The 18,689-nt window shown below is 45.4% G+C and overlaps 2 protein-coding genes across 2 annotated transcripts in view; both read left to right on the plus strand.

The window, feature by feature from the left end:
- The window catches only part of BEND5 (BEN domain containing 5), a 49,429-nt gene extending 40,913 nt beyond the window's left edge, over nucleotides 1-8,516 (plus strand). Inside the window, exon 6 of the mRNA XM_004607152.3 lies at nucleotides 8,000-8,516. Within this exon, the coding sequence (XP_004607209.1) occupies nucleotides 8,000-8,157 (158 nt within the window). The 3' untranslated portion in view covers nucleotides 8,158-8,516. The remainder of the gene's footprint in view (nucleotides 1-7,999) is intronic.
- Nucleotides 1-18,689, plus strand: part of AGBL4 (AGBL carboxypeptidase 4) — a 1,336,770-nt gene that overhangs the window by 1,149,795 nt on the left and 168,286 nt on the right. The window lies entirely within an intron of this gene.

Genomic DNA, 18,689 nt, shown 5'->3' on the forward strand with positions numbered 1-18,689 from the left:
AGAAGCCCACAGTCTCTGAGGGAAAAGGATCACGAGAACAGCTAGTGACTGCACAGATGATACTAAGAAGAGACACAGAGAGTAGATGGGAGAGTTACAGTCCCTTATGCTGAGCACTTGCTTTATTTCTGGGTCTTTTTGCTCATGTAGCCTTGGACTAAGGTTACAGTCGTGGAAGTGGAGAGTACTGCCCAGGCTTAGGATAGGTTTTGGAGGTCAAAGTGGCAGAGAGCTTGGTAGCTAGCTTGAGATCCAAAGGACAAAGTTTTAGCTTGGACCCCTATCGGCACCCGTGACTCTGGTGTGGGACTGACTCTGCTCACACGGCTGCCTCCAGAACCTGGCTGACTGATTAATTGATTGAGGCATCCTCTTCGTTTTAGACAACCAGCGATAATCTTTTGTCTGCTGCCTGAAATGGTGGAGCTGAATTTGGGAGGTTGCCTTGGGGAAAAGGCCTTCCTAGGGATGCAGGACTGACCTCTCATTTTCTGATACTTGTCAGAATGATGCCACAGATCCCAGGTGCCTTCTGATAACCAGCTGCCCAAGAACTGTGTTTCGATATAATTCATCTGCCATGTCTTGGTGGCATGTTCAAATCTAAGCACTTGAGACCTGCAGGCCATATCGGATTTGTCTTGACATCCCCATGATGATGACTAGCCCAGTGACCATCTCTTAATGGGTGAGCTAGAATCACAGGAAACTCCCTCTGAGGCTTGCCTGCTAAACCCTGCTGCCCCTTGAGGTGAATTTCTGGAAACTAGTTCCTTCTATTCTTGGCATAACCCCTACTCTGGTGTCCCCTGCTGCCCAGGATGATAACTTAGACATAGCCATGTTTAAGGATAAATGAAATGGTCTTTCTTTGTTCACAGATGCACAGCGGGCAGGGGCCAGCATGACCTTGTGACAGTCACATACGCTAACATGTGCAATCATTCAGTGTTTTTCAGTTTCCAGGCCTTCCTGTTCTGTCCTACTGTGTGAGCAAAGTAGAAGTTGGATCCAGTTCATCAAATGCATAGGGTTGATCTCTAGCTCTGTTTTTGATGTACTGTGAGCTTGCCCTAGCCCATATTATGTTCATTTTACCCCTAAGCCCGGCAGCATGCCAGTACCAAGTAGTTGCTTGCTGTCTCCATCTTCAAAATCAGTATCACAGTCCTTTTCTGGCTCCCCAAGGAGTGCAGGAATTTTGAAAGTTCTTGAAACCCCATTAGATAATGTTTCACGTAACTACTCTTGTCCCCAATGCTATGGTGCAATCTAAGAAAATACCTCAGCCAAGATGTTCGAGGCCGTTACCAAGTTACTTTCTCAGAGATTAGAAAACCTAATTTCTTTCACTGATGTATTCCTCCATTTTCTAAGTCTTTCTAGAATCTTCTTTTCTCAAACATGAGAGTCTACACCTCTCTCCACAAAAGATGGCCTTGTCTCTTCCCTCACTGAGGAAAGGAAGGAGCTTTCAAAGCTTTCAACTAACTGCCACACCTGGAGACTTACCCCATCTCCCTGTACCAGCTTTTCTGCCTCATGTCTCAAAAGAAGAGTTTCTTCCTCCGTCAGGAATGACAAATATCTCCAGATGAAACTCAAACTACCTGCCTCCCTAAGTACGTCACTTTGTGAATGATGCCACCCCTGACTCCTCCTGCTCTCCTGCTTTGTCCCATCTGCTAGAATGATTAGACTTGGATAATTCTTTGTTTTTTTTTTTTTTTTTTTTTTTTTTTTGGCTTTTTGGGTCACACCTGGCGATGCACAGGGGTTACTCCTGGCTCTGCACTCAGGAATTACCCCTGGCCGTGCTCAGGGGACCATATGGGATGCTGGGATTTGAACCTGGGTCGGCCGAGTGCAAGGCAAACGCCCTACCCACTGTGCTATCTCTCCAGCCCCGATAATTCTTTGTTTTATAAAAACAAATGAAATGCTTCCAAGGGACCACTCCCAACACCAAGTTGCTGCTGTGTCTCTCTCTTCCTTATCACATCCAGGTCTCTGGAAAGAGTTGTCTGTAGTCACTATTTAATATAAGGCCTGGCCACCTGGTCTACCACCTGGCTTCTACTCAGTCTTTTTCCTAATCTGTTCTCTCCCAGGGGGGGCCTCCTTACCCAGTCCAGGGTCCCTTTACCATTCACTCCCCAGTATTGTGGGCCTGGTCACTCCTTCATCAAGAACACTTTCTGCTTTCTGTGTGCTCAGGCTTTTTTCCTACCTCCCTGGTTCTTCATCATCTCTCTGGACTCCATTTCCCTGCTTTCTACTCTGTCTCCAACTCCCCTCTCACACACTACAAACATGTTTTGCTTACCACCTCCCCGCACCACACACACAGCACACACAGCACACACATCCACAATGCACACACACAGACACACTAAGTACCCACAGCCCAGAATTAAACCCACATTTCTCATTAATGGCTAAGTGCCTCGGGATCTGGCTGTTGATGACCTCACTTCTTTTATCTTGACCTACTATTCCCTTATCCCCATGCTGAAGCCACAAAAGCCTTCTTCCTAGTCTTTCCTCTCCCTCTGCTGTAGGTCCTTCCTCTGCTCTCTATTATCCTCTTTGCCATCACATCTTCCCTACCTGCCAGTTCACAGTGGTCTTTTCTATTACAGTCCCTAAACTCGATGTAGTACTTCTTAGTTGTTTGTGGACTGGGTAACTCCTTTCCCTCACCTGTTCTAGAAAATAAGCTTTGTAGGTGTCTTGTCCAGGGCTAATGTGTATGAAGTGCTCAGTATTTATTTAGTCAAGGAGTGATTCTAACATTTGTGTGTGACCTCAGTTCACACTCTGAGCTTCTGATTATTCATCTAGGTGCCACTGGTAATCTCCCAGGTTTCCACCTGGCATTGTCAGAAATGCACTGTTGGCTGCTGTCACTTTTGTCTTTTTCCCCTTTGTGTTTTCTCTCTCTTGGGGAATGACACCACTAGCCAGGGGCCCAGAGCTGCTTGAACTCCTTCACATGCCTCACTTTCCATCTGTCCTGCCCCCAATTTCTCTTTAAATATCCTCTTCTTGCTATCACTGTCCTTTACATAGTCCAGTTCTCAACTGCCAGTCCTGGAGCAGTGCCACTCTTCGAGTGGAAGAAGTGGCAAACTCTAGTCTTTACCCTCAGCTTTTCACCCCTACCCCACCCCAGCAGCTCCCACACTCTTCTCTCCACTGGGTAACTTTAGGACCTCTCAGAAACCAAATATGTTTACCCATTACCACTGGCTATCACAGCCAGGCCGTAATGCCTTTATTAAAAGGTAAGCTGCTTAGCGCAGCATAAAAGCGCCTTCGTAATCTGGCCCCTGGCTCTAACTCCAGCTTTAATTTTCAGCAATATTGCACTTGAATTCTAAGTTCTTACCGTAATGGACTAGTGTAGTCCCCAAACAAGTCTCATTTCCTTTCACAATAGGGAATTGTCAGATGCTATTCTGAGTGCCTGGAATACAAGATGCACAATCCAGCCCCCACCCCAGCCACTCTGGCTGCTGGGCCCCGTGGAGCCTGCCTTCAGAAAGCCTTCCCTGCAACTTAGAAGTGTATGTGTCTCCCGCCCCATGTCCCAGAGCACCTTGTGCCCACCTCTGTTCTCTCCCTTACTTGCTTTGCTTCCTCTGGGCCTGGTCTAGCCACCCCTTTCAGTGCCTGACATATCTAGTGCTTATCATGCCACCAAGTGGGAAGGAACTTGACTTGGCCAAGGCCATACAGCTGGTTTGCTCAGAGCCCACAGCATAACTGGCTCCTGTCTCTCCAAAGGTTTTGTACTTTCCTGAACTACGATATTGATTTCTTTTTTTACTGCAAGCAGGTGGGTTTGAAGCTTTCCCCTCAACTCACCAGACACTTGACATTATGAACCTAATTATTTGAACTTTCCTAGACTAGTTCCTTCCATGCTAGCCAATGGCTGAATGGAGAGGGTTGTTGTCTGCTTGGTGTGATGTTATCACATTGGGTTCCATTTGCTGTGCAAAAACAAAAAAAGAAAGAAAGAAAGAAATGGCAAAAAGCCTTCCTGCTCACAGGGTTGATGAGGATTTTATCTTCTCTTTGATTTGGACGTTATTCCTCACCAGATAACCAAGGGACTGAGCTGAGCATCAACACTGCTTTAGAAAGATGAATGCAGGCACGGCAAGGGGGAGTCTCACTTTAAAGACCAGCTTCAGCATGACAGTTAAACCTTATTAAGGTCAAATGACCTTTCACAGAGTGGCTGAGTTTTCTAAATGAGCTACAGCATTGAGTTCTGGCTAATTTTTATACCTTTTTTTAATAGGACACATTAGTGCTGTTACAAACCTTGTTAATTAAGCAATAATCTCAACTGCTCCCTCGCACAGGGAGACATTGCCGACAACTGCAGGTGATTAATATCTGGAGTCTGAGGAAAGGCTTTTAATCAACCTGAGGGCCGTTCGGTGCTCTTACCCCAGGAAACAAGCTGATTAGAAATCTGTGGGGGCCTCTCCAACAACCTGCCTCTCTGTGCCCCCTTTTTCTCTTTTCTACCTCTTTTGCATCCCTGCCATCACCCCCATTCTCTTCCTTTCTCCTTTGCCTCCCCACCCACCATCAGTACCTTCCAGATGATCAGACACTTTGAGGTGGAAGAATCTCCTTGAAGTGTCTGGTTTTCATCCTATGTCTTTAGATGAGAGAACCTAGACCCAGAGAGGCTGGCCATCATAGAGTGGCAATGCACAAGGAACACTATTCCCGGCAAATGGTGTGATCAGTGTTTAGGTGATGGTCAGTACTTTGGTGGTAAGAAAGACCCAGGTGAATAGTAGGCACACAGAGGTGGTAGGTCGAAGAACTCACCCAATCCAGTATGTTCTAAGAAGGTGGAATGGGAAGAATGAGGAGGATATTCTGGCAGTGAAGTATGGGTCAGGGGAACCCAGAAGGAGACAAACAAAAGCACAGCTGTGTGTGCTAGCCTGGAACAGGGAGAGACAATTTCAGGCAGAATTAATGGAGGAGTTAGGGGAGTTAGGACCCAACCCCCAAACTTCTTGTCTCCTTTCCTGTGGAAAGGCCAAGATAAGACAGTGTGAGCATTAATTGGGTATGGGAGTGGTCAGGAAGGTAGCAGAGGTCAGCTAGAAGCTTTCAAAGTTGATCTGTGCAAAACCTCAATAGGAAGGAAGTGTGTTCAGAGACAAAGAGCTGTTGGCACAGACCCCCGCAGTGACAACTGCCCAGGGAAGGGCTCTTTGTGGGGCGGAAGTGGTGGAACCTGCTGTAGTTACCTTCCTTCAATCCTCCAGTGAACAGGTTCACACAAGTTTGTCTTTATGTTGACAATCTACAATTGTTTCCTAAATTTTATTTTATTAAGGCACCATGATTTAAAGTTACTCATAGTTGGGTTTTAGACATTCAATGTTCATCACTGATCCTGCCATTAGTGTCAATTTCTTTCCACCAGTGTTCCCAGGTTCCCTCTCCTCTATTCTCAGCCTGCCATCTTGACAGGCACCTTTTTAAGTTTGGTTATTAAAGTACTGGGAACTATCTGTGTTGACGGGGATTTGAAGAAAAAGGAACTTTCATCCATTGTTCGTGGGAATGCTGTCTGCTACATCCCTATGAAGAATTCTCAATAAACTTAAAGATGAGGTGTTAGGGATCGGAGTGACAGTACAGTGGGTAGACCATTTGCCTTGCATATGGTTGAGCTGGACTCGATCAAAGTCATCCTATATAGTTCCTCAGGCACCACCAGGAATAATTCCTGAATGCAGAGCCTGGAGTAACCCCTGAGCACTGCCAGGTATGACCCTAAAAGGAAAAAAATGAGGTGTCATACTATCCATTTTTGGGTATCTACCCCCAGGACAGAAGCATTCATTCAGAAGGATATATGCACACCATTACTCATTACAGTACCCAGTACAATACCTAAGATTTAGAATTAGCCTGTATGCCCGACAACAACTCAGTGGATCATGAAGATATGGTATATATACACAATGGAATAAATATGCAGCTGTAAGGAATAATGAAACCAAAGGAATAATGAAATTAGGCAATTTGCTGCAACATGGATGGAATTGGAAAATATTGTGTTAAATTAATTAAGCCAGCAAAGGAATAAATACAGGATGATATCACTTATATGTGGTATTTAGAGTAACTGTACATTTTATATTTGTAAGAGGATTGTTTTCTGGGGCAAGAGTTTTTTTCATTGTTGTTTGTTTGTATGTTTTGAGGCTATATCCAGTGCTGCTCAGACCTACCCCTGGTGAGAAGTTTGAGTGACTTCTTGGGTCGAACTAGGCCTCCCACTTGCAGAGTTATATGTACTTCCCCTTTGAGCTATGTTCCTGATCACCAGATTTTTCCAGTCCTCCATAGGCAGTCCATGAGATTGGGTTGATAGTCCTGTTTTATATGTGAGGAAAGAAGCATTCTTGTCCTTAATGCCATAAGCCAGTGAGACATTTCTCACCTGCAATCTCCAGTCCTCTTATGTCTAGAATTGGGGCATGGGGGAGGAGCATAGGAGAAGGGGATAGTTTAAGCCACCCCTGGCAGTGTTCAGTGACTGCTCCACTGAACAGAGCTACTCTCTAGAGTACCATGCGGAACGGAGGGGATCAAACCGTCCTTCATGTGACTCATGCTCTCAGCACTATCTCTAGCCCCTCTCTTCTCCACATTTATTTGTCTCCTCAGGTGTCCCTATCCAAGCACTCAGTCAGCCATGCATCTATATTTAACGTCTTTTATTTAATCTTGCCCTTTGCCAAGCACTATGCTAGGCACTGGGAGTGAGCAGTTGGCGCAGTAAATAATTATAACAACCCTTACGTAGTAGTGTTGTTACTGTTTAATGAAGGTTTTCAAAAATGTTTATGCCCCGTGCCTCAGAGCAGTCTTTAAAAAGACACTCTGTGGTTTGTTATCCTGGTTTTTGAGGTGCGGACTCTCAGTGATTTACACCAGACCTCAGCAGGGAGTTGCCTGAAGCAGGCTCCAGGCCGGACTTGTCTGGGACGCATCCTTTGCTTCTTCGCAGCAAATGGCCTGCTCAGTTAGCATTCAGCCACGTTCATAATCAACAAAAATTCTGCTTTTCACTTCCTCATGTGTCAGATGATTCTAACCTGACAGTGCTGTCAGGAAATACAGGGCAGCTAGCGCCTCCCAGCACTGCTGTTAGTTGCTGGCTAATGCAGCCACTTTGGAAAACAGTTTTGCAGACGTCACCTAATAAAGTTCAATATGAACACACCTGACCTCCCACCGTTCCCAGTCTAGGTGCATACTGTAGGGTTTCTTGCATGTGTACCCTATGGTACAGATGCCAATATGTTTACGAAACATTAGAAACAACCCTCATGTACTTGGATAATGCATTGGCTCAACAAATGGTGGCCTGAATGCAGCAAAACATTTCCCATCACAGAAAACTGCTAGTTGTTTTCTGTGGGTGCACTATTTTGCAGCTGCAAAATGGGTGCATTTGTTTTCTAAAATCCAGAGAAAAGTTTGAGGCTGGAGAGATATTACAGGGGGTAAAACACTTGCCCTGCTCATGGCTGACTTCAGTTCCATCCTTGGCACTGCCAGGAGTAAGCTTTGATGACCTCCGGGTGTATGTAGCCCCCAAACAAAGTTAGAAATAAGGAAAAGTAAGCAATGTGGTATTTAAGGATGTGTGCATGTGTATTCATATGAAAAGGACAGGGGCACCCAGGGGTGCCCACACAGACACCTGTACCATAAGGTAAAGTTGGAGTTGGGGCATGGGCCTAAGGGTGTTGTGTTGTTATTTTTATAGTGTAGTTTGCAGTTGTGTATCTGTCCTTTTCTAAGTACATTTTGGGTGGAAAAGTGAAGATGGTCACTAAACCAAATGCATGTCAGGAAGCACGTCCTCCTTTTCCCTTTAAAGATTTCCCTCAGAGTTCACTATTAATCCTTGGTCTTCTTGTTTCTTTTCTCTGTCCAGAGTGTTTGTATGACAGAATAGCACAAGAAACTGTGGATGAAACTGAAATTGCACAGAGACTCTCCAAAGTCAACAAGTACATCTGTGAAAAAATCATGGATATCAATAAATCCTGTAAAAATGAAGAACGAAGGGAAGCAAAATACAATTTGCAATAAACATAGGATTTTTCATACGCCTTCTTGTTTTTCTTGCGCGGCGTGTGATTGGCGGCCGTGGTGCCATCCATATCAGGCCCCACCATGCATGGTAGTGTGTGGGCAGAGAGCCAGTCAGGTTCTGGGGTCAGCAGCTTCTTCTGAACTTGGACTTCTCACTCCGAAGAAGGCAACTGGACTTGCCGAGACTCGGCAGCCACCTCCACCTCGGGAACAACGCTGTCTCCTCTGAAGGGCACTGAGTGTCTTTGCGTCACCTACCACATGACCCAGAATTTGAACTGATATTTTTACCATTCAAGAACTTCTTTCTCTGTTCCTCTATTTTGCTCTATAATAAAACTTCATTAATTCTTTGATGTTGATAATGATTATCCTCATTTATTTAAGGATATTATGTACCGTTCAAGTGACTGCCGTGGTCATGGTTTTTGGCAATAGACCCAAAGGGCTTTCTTCCAGCAATGGCTTGCTTTCCTGCACAGGCTGGGTTGAAGTCGCCTTACTCACTCCAAATGATCTGCAGCTGATTTTAATCAATCTTTATAACGGGGTGTGGGTCTGGAAGTAGAGGGCAGTGTCACCTGGTGTCAGTTTGTTCTCTCTTAGAAGATCGTTCCAGTTCTATCATTTTCACCTCAGTGAGTTACTGAGCCCGTGGTGCCTGGTGCAGTCTGGTACCCGCTTTCTTTCTTCCTGTTGATTTGCGCTTTTCATTTCTGTAATGCTTGAGAAGTCAGTGTCTGGTTTTAGAAAGATCCAGGGTTTGGGGCCAACTGCCTGGTTCCCCTGTTTGCTTTGGACCTAATCTCTTGAGTTTTCATTTTCTAGTCCATAAAAAAGAGATAATACCTACCTTGCATAAGGATCCATGCTAACATATATAAAGTGCTCAATAAATCTTGGTATTGGTTATTATCTTTATTTCTGGTTATTATCTTTTAGGCATTGGCTGGGAAACTGATCTCTGGGGTATTTTAGTGATTTATCTATTAGACCATTGGTGGTCTGTAAGCCGATACTCAGGGCTACTGGGTAGGGAAGGTGACTGCCTTTTTGAAATTTATTTTAGTAAATAAAATTGTTCTTTGAAATGAGTAATATTGTGTGCTCACTCATAGGGTATATGAATTTTCTTTTTATGGTATTTTTTTTTTGCTTTTTGAGTCACACCTGGTGATGCACAGGGGTTACTCCTGGCTTTGCACTCCTGGTGGTGCTCAGGGGACTATATGGGATGCTGGGAACCGAACCCGTTGGCCACATGCAAGGCAAATGCACTACCCGCTGTGCTATCGCTTCAGCCCAATTATGGTATTTCCAGAGCTTTGCAAACTAGCAATATAATCTTGGACCAATCACTCATTACCTTGGAGTCTGAATCAGTACTTCTAATGAAGAAATTATATTGACCTATACAGGCTGTGTGGCTAATGAGACAATAACAATAGTAACTAAAACAACAGAGTTTTCAATTGAGCAAGGACTAAGTGTTTGCAAGGTTAACTCATTTTTTGAGACAGACAAGGTAAGGTTTGTGACACTTAGATCAACATGTGTTTGTTCTCAGGGTGTGTTGGCTGTAAAGGCACCTGGCAACTCCGTGGGAGTCATGTGGGGTGCATGGCAACGAACTATTATGCTGCACATTCCCTCTTCTCCCCAAGCTTGGCAAAGGTTCAGCCCTCCCACCCCCACCCCACCCCCACCTTCTGCCCAGAAGCTTGTGCATTCTCTTCAAACACACAATATGGTACCTTCTTTAGTGCTTTTCAGTAAGTTGGGGAGACAGTCATAGAAATAGATTTCAAAAGCTCTCTGACATATGTGGAAGAAAATGATTTGGGTCATGTCCAGTGCATCTGTTAGGGCAAAGCAGGGTTGTGAGATTATGGGACCCAAATCATTACTTCTGTGATGATCACTTGACCTCTCTGGGACTCATTTCTTTTTATTTCTTTTTTAATTAATTTTGGGGGGTGCCAAGGACCTCAGACCTGTGAAGCATGCACTCTACTGTGGAGCTCCATCCTGAGCTTATTTCTTGTAATCCCAGACTTCTGGTTTCTGTGGCAAGTAATCTAGGTACCGTCGGAAAACACTTTGTGAGTCTGCAAGAGCTATGCAAGTAGTGGTTGACATTACAACACAATAAAATCCAAAATTGATGTGTCGGGAGGGATTAAGAACAGTGTCTGATAAGGCATCTCATTGGCCTTCCACATGCATTGGACGCATGCATCTCAGCCCCTGTATAGTAGCTGGTGTCCTAGGATGGCTGTGCTGCTGTTCTCATCCCCATACAGCTGAGACGGTGGACTCAAAAAATGGGCTCAGACATTACTTCTTGACCATGTTTCCCAGTTTTGTCAACAGTGAAGCTGAATCTGAACCCAGGTTTGTTCAAAATGCACCTCTTAGTTCTTTGCAGAAAGATGAGCGGAATAGTGTTGTCTGGGTTGAGAATGAGCCACATTACCCCAGAGTGTGTTTAATGTTCATAGAAACTGGTCTCATTAAGCCATTGGAGGGGCTGTAGTACTATTTACAGGAATCACAATTTTAGTGTATTTTGTGGGGGATGAAAAGGGGGAGCACCTTCTGGCTCTCCAGCTCTCAGGGGACCCTGCAGTGCTTGGGATTGAGCTTAGACCTCCAGCATGCAATGCATGAGCCCTTTCTATCTTTCAGACCCCAGGAATCACCATTTTATTGTGTTCAAATATACAACACTGAAATTCACACTGGGTAATGAGAGTTCTTGAACTTGTCCAATCTAAAGAATTAGCTGGGGAGGTGCTTAAAATACAAAACTCCTGGGCACATGGTTCTAGGGTAGGGATCACGCATTTTAGTGCAAGTGCCACTTTTGAATAATAACTGTTTAGTAAAAGTCATTAGAAGGCCTACTTAATAAGAGGATTTCAGTGTTTCCTGAGTAAAAAGACAAGTATCTTCTGAAGTACCAGAGGGTATGTGAATTGGAGATTATATTTCCTATTAAATAGCTGGGGATCTGCCCTAAAAACTTGTTAGGAGTTCATCTTGTATTCTCACTAAAAGCCGTAAAGTTGGATGCAATGCAGAAGGTGACTTTTAGTCTAGGCCCTAATGAGTTTGCCTTCACTTTTTTTTTTTTTTTTTTTTTTTTTGCTTTTTTGGGTCACACCTGGCGATGCACAGGGGTTACTCCTGGCTCTGCACTCAGGAATCACCCCTGGCCGTGCTCAGGGGACCATATGGGATGCTGGGATTCGAACCCGGGTCGGCCGCGTGCAAGGCAAACGCCCTACCCGCTGTGCTATCGCTCCAGCCCCAAGTTTGCCTTCACTTTTACATCAGCTTCTTTAGATCCCTGAGATAGGTCAGTGAGTTGTGTAGGACAATACTAAATTGGCAAAGCATAAAGTGGTGAGGTTTGTGCACTTTTCAGAAGACCTAGAAACAAATCCTGTGTTGCAAGAAAAATGACACAGAAAGATGTGACTTGTTTTTGTTTCTTGACTGAGGAGAGAGACTGCTCTGAGCCTGTGAAGTTCTTGGATGCCCCTTTTCTGGTCTTTTCATCCCCCACAAATGTATTTTCATACTTGTGATTATAGCATATCCTTCCTTTTCCATGTAATGTCTTCCTGTTGGTTGAAGTAATTTATAGTCATGTGTTCCAGTATCCACCAAGTAGACTGGTGTCAAGCTACAATTAAGTAGCCCATGGGGCCATCTGGGGGCTCATCCAGAGCTGCTAGTCTATTACAAGCCCCACAATGCCCAGATTGAGGTAGGACAGGAGTTTTGGAGATTGGTAGATGAATATGAGTTCAGTTTCAAATTCTAGCCCTTATTGTCTAACTTAAGTGAGTTGTTTCAGACTTCTGAACGCCACCTTCTTCCTCCGCAGATTGGAACCAGTACTTGTTTAGTGATGGGGTTTTTAGGAGCATTGAGAAAGGTCAAAGTGTCCCAGTGAGAGTAGATAAGTGGGTGCCATTGTTAATGGCATGAGCTCTCGCTCCTAGGTCCTTATTCAAGTGTGTTCCTATCCTTCCTTATTCAAGTGTGTTCCTATCCTTCTCTAACCTGTTCTGACCTCCTACTCAGTGACCTTGGTTTTCATATATGCCTTGGTCCCCTAGATGCTGTGCTTGTCCCCTATTGCCTGGTTCCTGCCTTTTAATTTCCTTCACTCACTCAGCATACAGCCTAAGAGCCCCCGTCAGCTCTGCACTTCCTCAAAGTTTTTAAAAGTTTCTTCATAAGTAAAACTCAGAGAAAGATTTGTGGATGCTCAGTAATTTTCCCTTTATTCTTTTATTATCTGAAGATTGTTTCATCCAGGTCAAATGAATTGCTTTATTTTTTTCATTCTTGATCTATACAATGAATGTGAACACACTCTAAATTGTTTTGCCAGTTCTATAGGTGAAATCATGTTATGTTTTCTTTATTACAAAAGCTGCATAGCTCTTCAGAGTTTGGTTTTTCCTTTATAGAAAATAAAGTATAACTTTGTATTTCTAATAGAATTTACTTATCATATTCTGTGTTTAGTTTTCTCTCAACCAATTTGTTTACCTTGTTATAGAATTTGTATTCATAAACAGAATACCAGCTCTCATCACTTATTCTGAAGGGATTGTCATTTTATGTCAAACAACCTTAGAACTTAAGGGTCAAAAGAGAACTTTGGGGCCCTTTCTACTCATCTCTCTGCTGTAAGCCCCAATTGAGCAAATAAGGCTTGAATACTTCCAGGCAGGTGGGATCCGTCTTCCTCCTCAAGAGTCCATCCAAGCGATTGCCATCACAAAAATGTAATGGCTAAGATGAGCTAAGGGTCTTCTTCCCTGAGACTTGAAAGTCACTTAAAGTCTTTCCCCTCTGAAGATGCTGCTTCTCAGAGTCCTTCACAGAGTTGAAAGTGGCAATCCTCTCTCTCCACCAGTTTACAAATGGCTCATCTTCTCATCCTCCATTACCCCTGTGAGGGAGACAGTGTAGAAAGAGGGGGGAAAGTGGAATTTAGACAGATCAGACTCTTTCATGAACACCTACTCTCTCTTAGTTTCAGTTTTCCCACTTCTAAAATGGGAATGAAGTTATCTTAGTTCCTAGATCCTAAGTCTGATCACGCTCACTGCTCTTTTAGGGCTGTGTCCCTGAAAGGCAAGGTTCAGGACTGGTAACTTCAAGAGTACAAGGAATGGTTCAACTCTCACTTACTTTTGCATTTCTATTATTGATGTAGACTGACCTTGAATTTTTTTTGTGGGGGGGGGGTAGTGGGATCGGGACACACCAGTGGTGGTAAGGGCTTACTTCTGGCTCTATGCTCAGGTGTTACTCCTGGTTATGATCAGACAACCATATACATTGCCAGGGATCAAACTGGGATCTGCAATGTTGAAGGTAAGCACCTTGATCCCCTGTACCATGACTTAGCGTCTTTAATAATAAAACTGTCTTGTTTTGAACACTCCCCCCAGCTATCTATTTATGGCTAACAAAACTTGTTCTTTTACTTCACTGTGTTGCAAAACAGAATAGTTTTCAGAGCCAGAGAAATTTTCACAGATTTTATATCCCAACTCACTGTTTATTAGGTTAGAGGAAAAGGGGTAAGTGTATAATGGCTCCCAGACCCTGTTACCTTGTCCATTTTGCAGTAGTTGTGGTAATCATACTGGCCTGCAGCTGTGACCCCACTCCCTCAGGTCCAGCCTCCAAAACTCTGGGTTCTTTGTATTCCCCTCTCCTTCCATTTTCATACTTTGTTTTAGTAGTTCTCCCCACCACACCCCAATTATGTGTTCATAGACGTCTCAAATGAAATACAGGACTTTGCTTTCATCCCACTTCCACTTCATCTTATTGGTTTTCGCCCAACATTCCAAGTGGTTGAGATCTTCTTTTCCATTTGCATTTGAAATACAAAACAAAATCTGAAGAGAGCCAAAAGAGAAAACCCAGTCCTAACTCCAAGAGCCAACTCCAACTCCCAGGAGCCCCTCCTACCTGTCCCTGGGCAGTACCTGGTCCTGCCTCGTGCAATTAGCATCATTTGGAAAACCCTTGGCCCTCTGCCTGGTTTGCATAGCTACCACGTTAGTGCTTTGTCTCTTTGGCCACATTTTTAGCTCTTCAGTATGTTTTGTTGTATCTAATTTCTTCTTATTAGGGAGAAGACTACCGTGATCATTTGTGATATTTTGTTTTTTGTTTCTTAAATTTCATAAGTGAGCTAATTAGGTTAAAGGTTAAGGGCTGCTATATCTATTGTCTTTCCATGGGCTGCTCTATTGCTTTCCAAAAGGTTGAGTCATGCCTCCAGCACAGTCACCCAGCTCATTTCTCCATGGCTTCATTTGTAAGAGGGAATTTTGAGGAAGTTTGGAAAATTATCTTCCCATAGAGATATATGTTTTCAGCTGCTTCCTATATAAATTGTCTACACATACTCTTGGGTATTTTGAATTCTGGAGAAATTTTATTCAATTGCCGTCTTCTAAAGATATGATCTTTGGTACCTTAATCATTATTACAAATGTTTATAGCAGTGTAAAAGAAAGAACCTCCACTAAAGAAAGGCCTTACCCTTACACTCATTAATCAGCCTTCTCTGAACTAGATTATTCCAGTAGTTAGGGTTCCTCCATCTAGGAATGCTCAGGAAAGGGCTCTGAGATGTGACATTTGAGTTCACACCCAAAGGGAATAACCTTTCCAGGTGTCTCAGATGTGAAGGATAGTCTCTCCCATGTACCCTTTTAACCCACACCCACCAACTCCACACACACACACTCAAGAACCACAGTTGTTTAACATGTTCCTTGGTGGAGTCGTCCCTTTTTATCTCCCTATTTTTTGTCTCTAAATAATTAACTGGTTTGTCCTAATGACATTCACCTTCTACTTTAGCATTTAGTCTCTTTCATAGTTTTATTATGTGACATTGTTGTATTTCTGGCATTGGAAGAACATGTCCACCCATTTCAAAGATATTGAGTGAATAAATAATAGAAGTCAAAGGTTCATTTTGAGACCACGAGGATCTATCCAGGCTTGAAGGAAAATCAAGGGCCCCAAAGATGGAAGGAGAGAAGTGGGTCAGAAACCAGCCCTGAGTTCCCCAGGGCTCAGTCCCTCTGCCACTGGGTTGATAGCTCTGTGCTGACACCATGCCTAGGGCCAGACCAACAGGACTCCTGGTCAGGCTTGTGGGGTATGGGGGAAGAGAACAGGGGGGCATTGTAACTTGTCTGGGGCCTGGACACAACCTCACAAGTTGTTCTATGGGAAGAATCTAGGTAGGAAATGATCCTTTCCCTATGGAAGGGCCCCACATTTATCTAGACACTGTGATGAGGACAGATGCCAACCATCATTGTGGACAGGTCCAGCAGCCCTCAGAGAAGCCACAGGGGGAGCAGATGGAGCACTCGCACTGGAGAACCCAACCTGCCCAGGCTTGAAGTCTCAGCTCAAGTAGCCTTTCTTCTGGGGCTCTTTCTCCCTCTCTTTCCAGATGAGCTTCTTCCTTCTAGAGTTTTCCAAATCTCCTCCCATCCCTCCCGCCCACCCCCCAGACTTTGCTGCATCTTAACCCTGAGAATATTGTTGTAACAATATCTGCTTGGTTGTTTCCTTCTTTTTGGCTTTCAGCAAACTGAGGGCAGGCCTGTGAGTCCCACTTGATTCCCATTCCCTATCTCTACCCTGTGGCCGTGCCCCTGCTAATCTAGACATGGACAATAATGCTTAATTCCCTTTCCGTATGTGCTGAAGCACTTACTCCTTGCGAGACTCTGTTCATCGTAATGCTGCTCACCCACCCGGGCAACAGATGCTCTTGCCATGATGTTTTGCAGATGAAGAAACTGACTCAGGAAGTTGTGTGACTTGTGTGTGTGTTAAGGTTGTGGTGCAGGGGATCGCCTGGGCTACCCATCAGTGCTCAGGAGCCTCCAGGGCCTCACAAGCCTGCCCTCAGGGCTATAGCTGGTAATGCTTGGGAGACAATGTGGTACCAGGGGTGGAACCAGGGTTAGCCACATGCAAGGCAAGTGCCTGCCACCCTACTACCATCTTTCCAGTCCCAAAAGCAGCTGCTTTAAGGACTGGGGGTGATAGTATAGGGAAAAGCAGGTCATGGAGGGCCTGGGTCCAGACTACTGGATTTGGAATCATGAATAGCTGCTGAAGCAGAGGTGGGGAGATTCTCTGCCTTGGTAAGGTGATGCTGGCATCCACATGAGGGTGCTTCGCAGGGAGAGAGAGGAGTCAAGGATGGTTGTGGTATAATCCAGGGGTGAGGGGATAGAGGGCAGGTGTCCCATGTGTGCCCTTGAGTTGGCACTGCCATGTGTGAGCCAGGCCGTGAGCATCATAACAGAGCCAGGGTGAACCAATCTGGAGCAGCACCTCCTGCCACAACTCTGAAGGTGGGGGACCAGGGGTGGACCCCTGCTGGACTCCCCAATCCTGCATCACCGCCCTGCACAAATCTGGTGCCCACTGTGGAACAGCATGGACTGTGGGATGAGAGACACCCGCCCTCACCACACCCCCTCACTTTCCCCCATCCTCCACTCTGCTGCTTTCCAGGAGCAGGACCTTGGTGGATACCAGCCTTCAGGGGCTGCAGACAGAGCAGCAGCAAGGGCTCGGGCTGCTGCCTATACCCAAGGCAGGACACATTCCAGGATTTTGCCCATCTCCCCCACCCCCGCTTGACTGAAGTGGGGAGCACTGAGCACCTAGCCCAGGTGGCGCCCTCAGCCTGGGCAGCAGGATGCTGGGCCCGTGCTGCCTCTCTCTGAGTGTCTGCTTCTGCCTCCATATGAGATGCAGTGACTTACCATGCTCTGCCCTCCCCCCACCCACTTCCTAGGAAGGACTGATTTCAGCCGGTGATACAATCTTGTCCCAAACTGGTGCAATGCCCCTGGCCTCAGCTATGAAAAATGTGTCGTGTCGCTACGGAGAGGCTATTGGAGCTGGAGAAGTGGAGAAGGAGGGACTCTAGACTTCTTTCCAGGGGCCTTTTAAGTTATTCTCATTTTGCTGACTCACACACTTTTCTCAGCAAAGGAGCTTCTGAGAGGGTTATAGGCCTTTTAAGCTGAGAAAGTTCCATTGACTCCTGACTCTTTCTCAAAGGAGGAAAAGACTTAACGCTTTGAAGCCTAGCCTGCAGGTGGGCTTGGCAGACAGGGGCTACCTGCAGAGAGCCTGGTCCAAGACGCCACAGACTGTCCCGGGTTGCCAGTGTTGGCCAGGTAATAGCACCTCTGGATGTTAATCTGTGACCATTATATAACATCTTTTTTCTTTTCTTCTTTTCTCTTGTTAAGAGCTTTGTGTCAGACTTTCTTAGAAAGGTCAACCAGCAGGTGTGTGACCGTCTTTCCTCTGCCCTTCCTTGAGCCAAACAGGGACTCTGCCCATCAGCTTGTGGAGTGCCTCCTGCTGGCAGCTGCATGCTGGACTCTTCTTCCGCTTACCTTTGGGACTGGTGCGATTGTCTTTGCATCTCGTGATGGAAACTTTGCAGCCCCGAGTTTTTTTGTGTGCAGGGTCACTTAGCTAATAAGTAAGGTCACAGTCATTGTCATCCTTCTCATACCTCAAACCCGGATGGTTCTGAGGCCAAGTCCATTGCTGTGTCCATGTCCTCTAGCAGCTTGGACTGGAAGGGTGACAGTCCTCTAGCAGCTTGGACTGAGAGGTGGCTGAGTCCAGCACTGTGGGACGAAGGCAGATGACCTCCTGGTGGTAGGGATTCTCATCATTTCCAGGTTCTTAGAGAAGGTTCCCCAGCAAGGGGGTGCAGGGCAGCAGAAAGAGGGAGCTGTTGTCCCCCATCAGAGTAACTGTGCCTGTGCATGCACACATACAACATGCCGGTATGTACACACATGCACAATCCCACTCACTCAGACATGACCCAGAATGACACGATTCAGCCCTAACAAATCTCGAAGGCATCCTTTGTGGTCACCAGGGGCACGCAGACACACTGTCAGGGTGGGAGAGTATGGCAGGGCAGACACAGCCTTTTAGAGGACTGTCCCTGTATAGGAGGAGAATGTGAAAGAGGCTTCCTTAACATCTCAACTGTTTGAAACAGACCAAGAAGGGATCTGAGGGACAAAGAGCAGAAGACAGCATGGGTCTAGTCCCTTCTGCCTGGAAGGGTGACAGTATCCGAAATGCTGAGCCCAAAGTGCTCATGGTGTGGCATTAGTTCCTCCCCCAGGCCTTGTCTGGAATTAGAGTCCAGGACATGGGGTGGAGCAATAGTAGAGCAGGCAGAGCTCTTGCCTTGCATGCAGCTAACGCGGTTTCACTCCCTGGCACCCCTGAGCCCTCCTGGAGTAATTCCTGAGTGCAGGGCTAGGAGTCATCCCTAAGAACCGCCAGGTGTGGCCCCAAAACAAAGCAAAAAGTGTCAATGGCACACTTTTGACTTAGAGTGGGTTTAGGTAGTATGGGATTTCAGAGCATTTGTATCTAAGACACACTCTATAGGAGTG

The sequence above is a fragment of the Sorex araneus genome, chromosome 5, assembly GCF_027595985.1.
Source record: "Sorex araneus isolate mSorAra2 chromosome 5, mSorAra2.pri, whole genome shotgun sequence".
Lineage (NCBI taxonomy): Eukaryota > Metazoa > Chordata > Mammalia > Eulipotyphla > Soricidae > Sorex > Sorex araneus.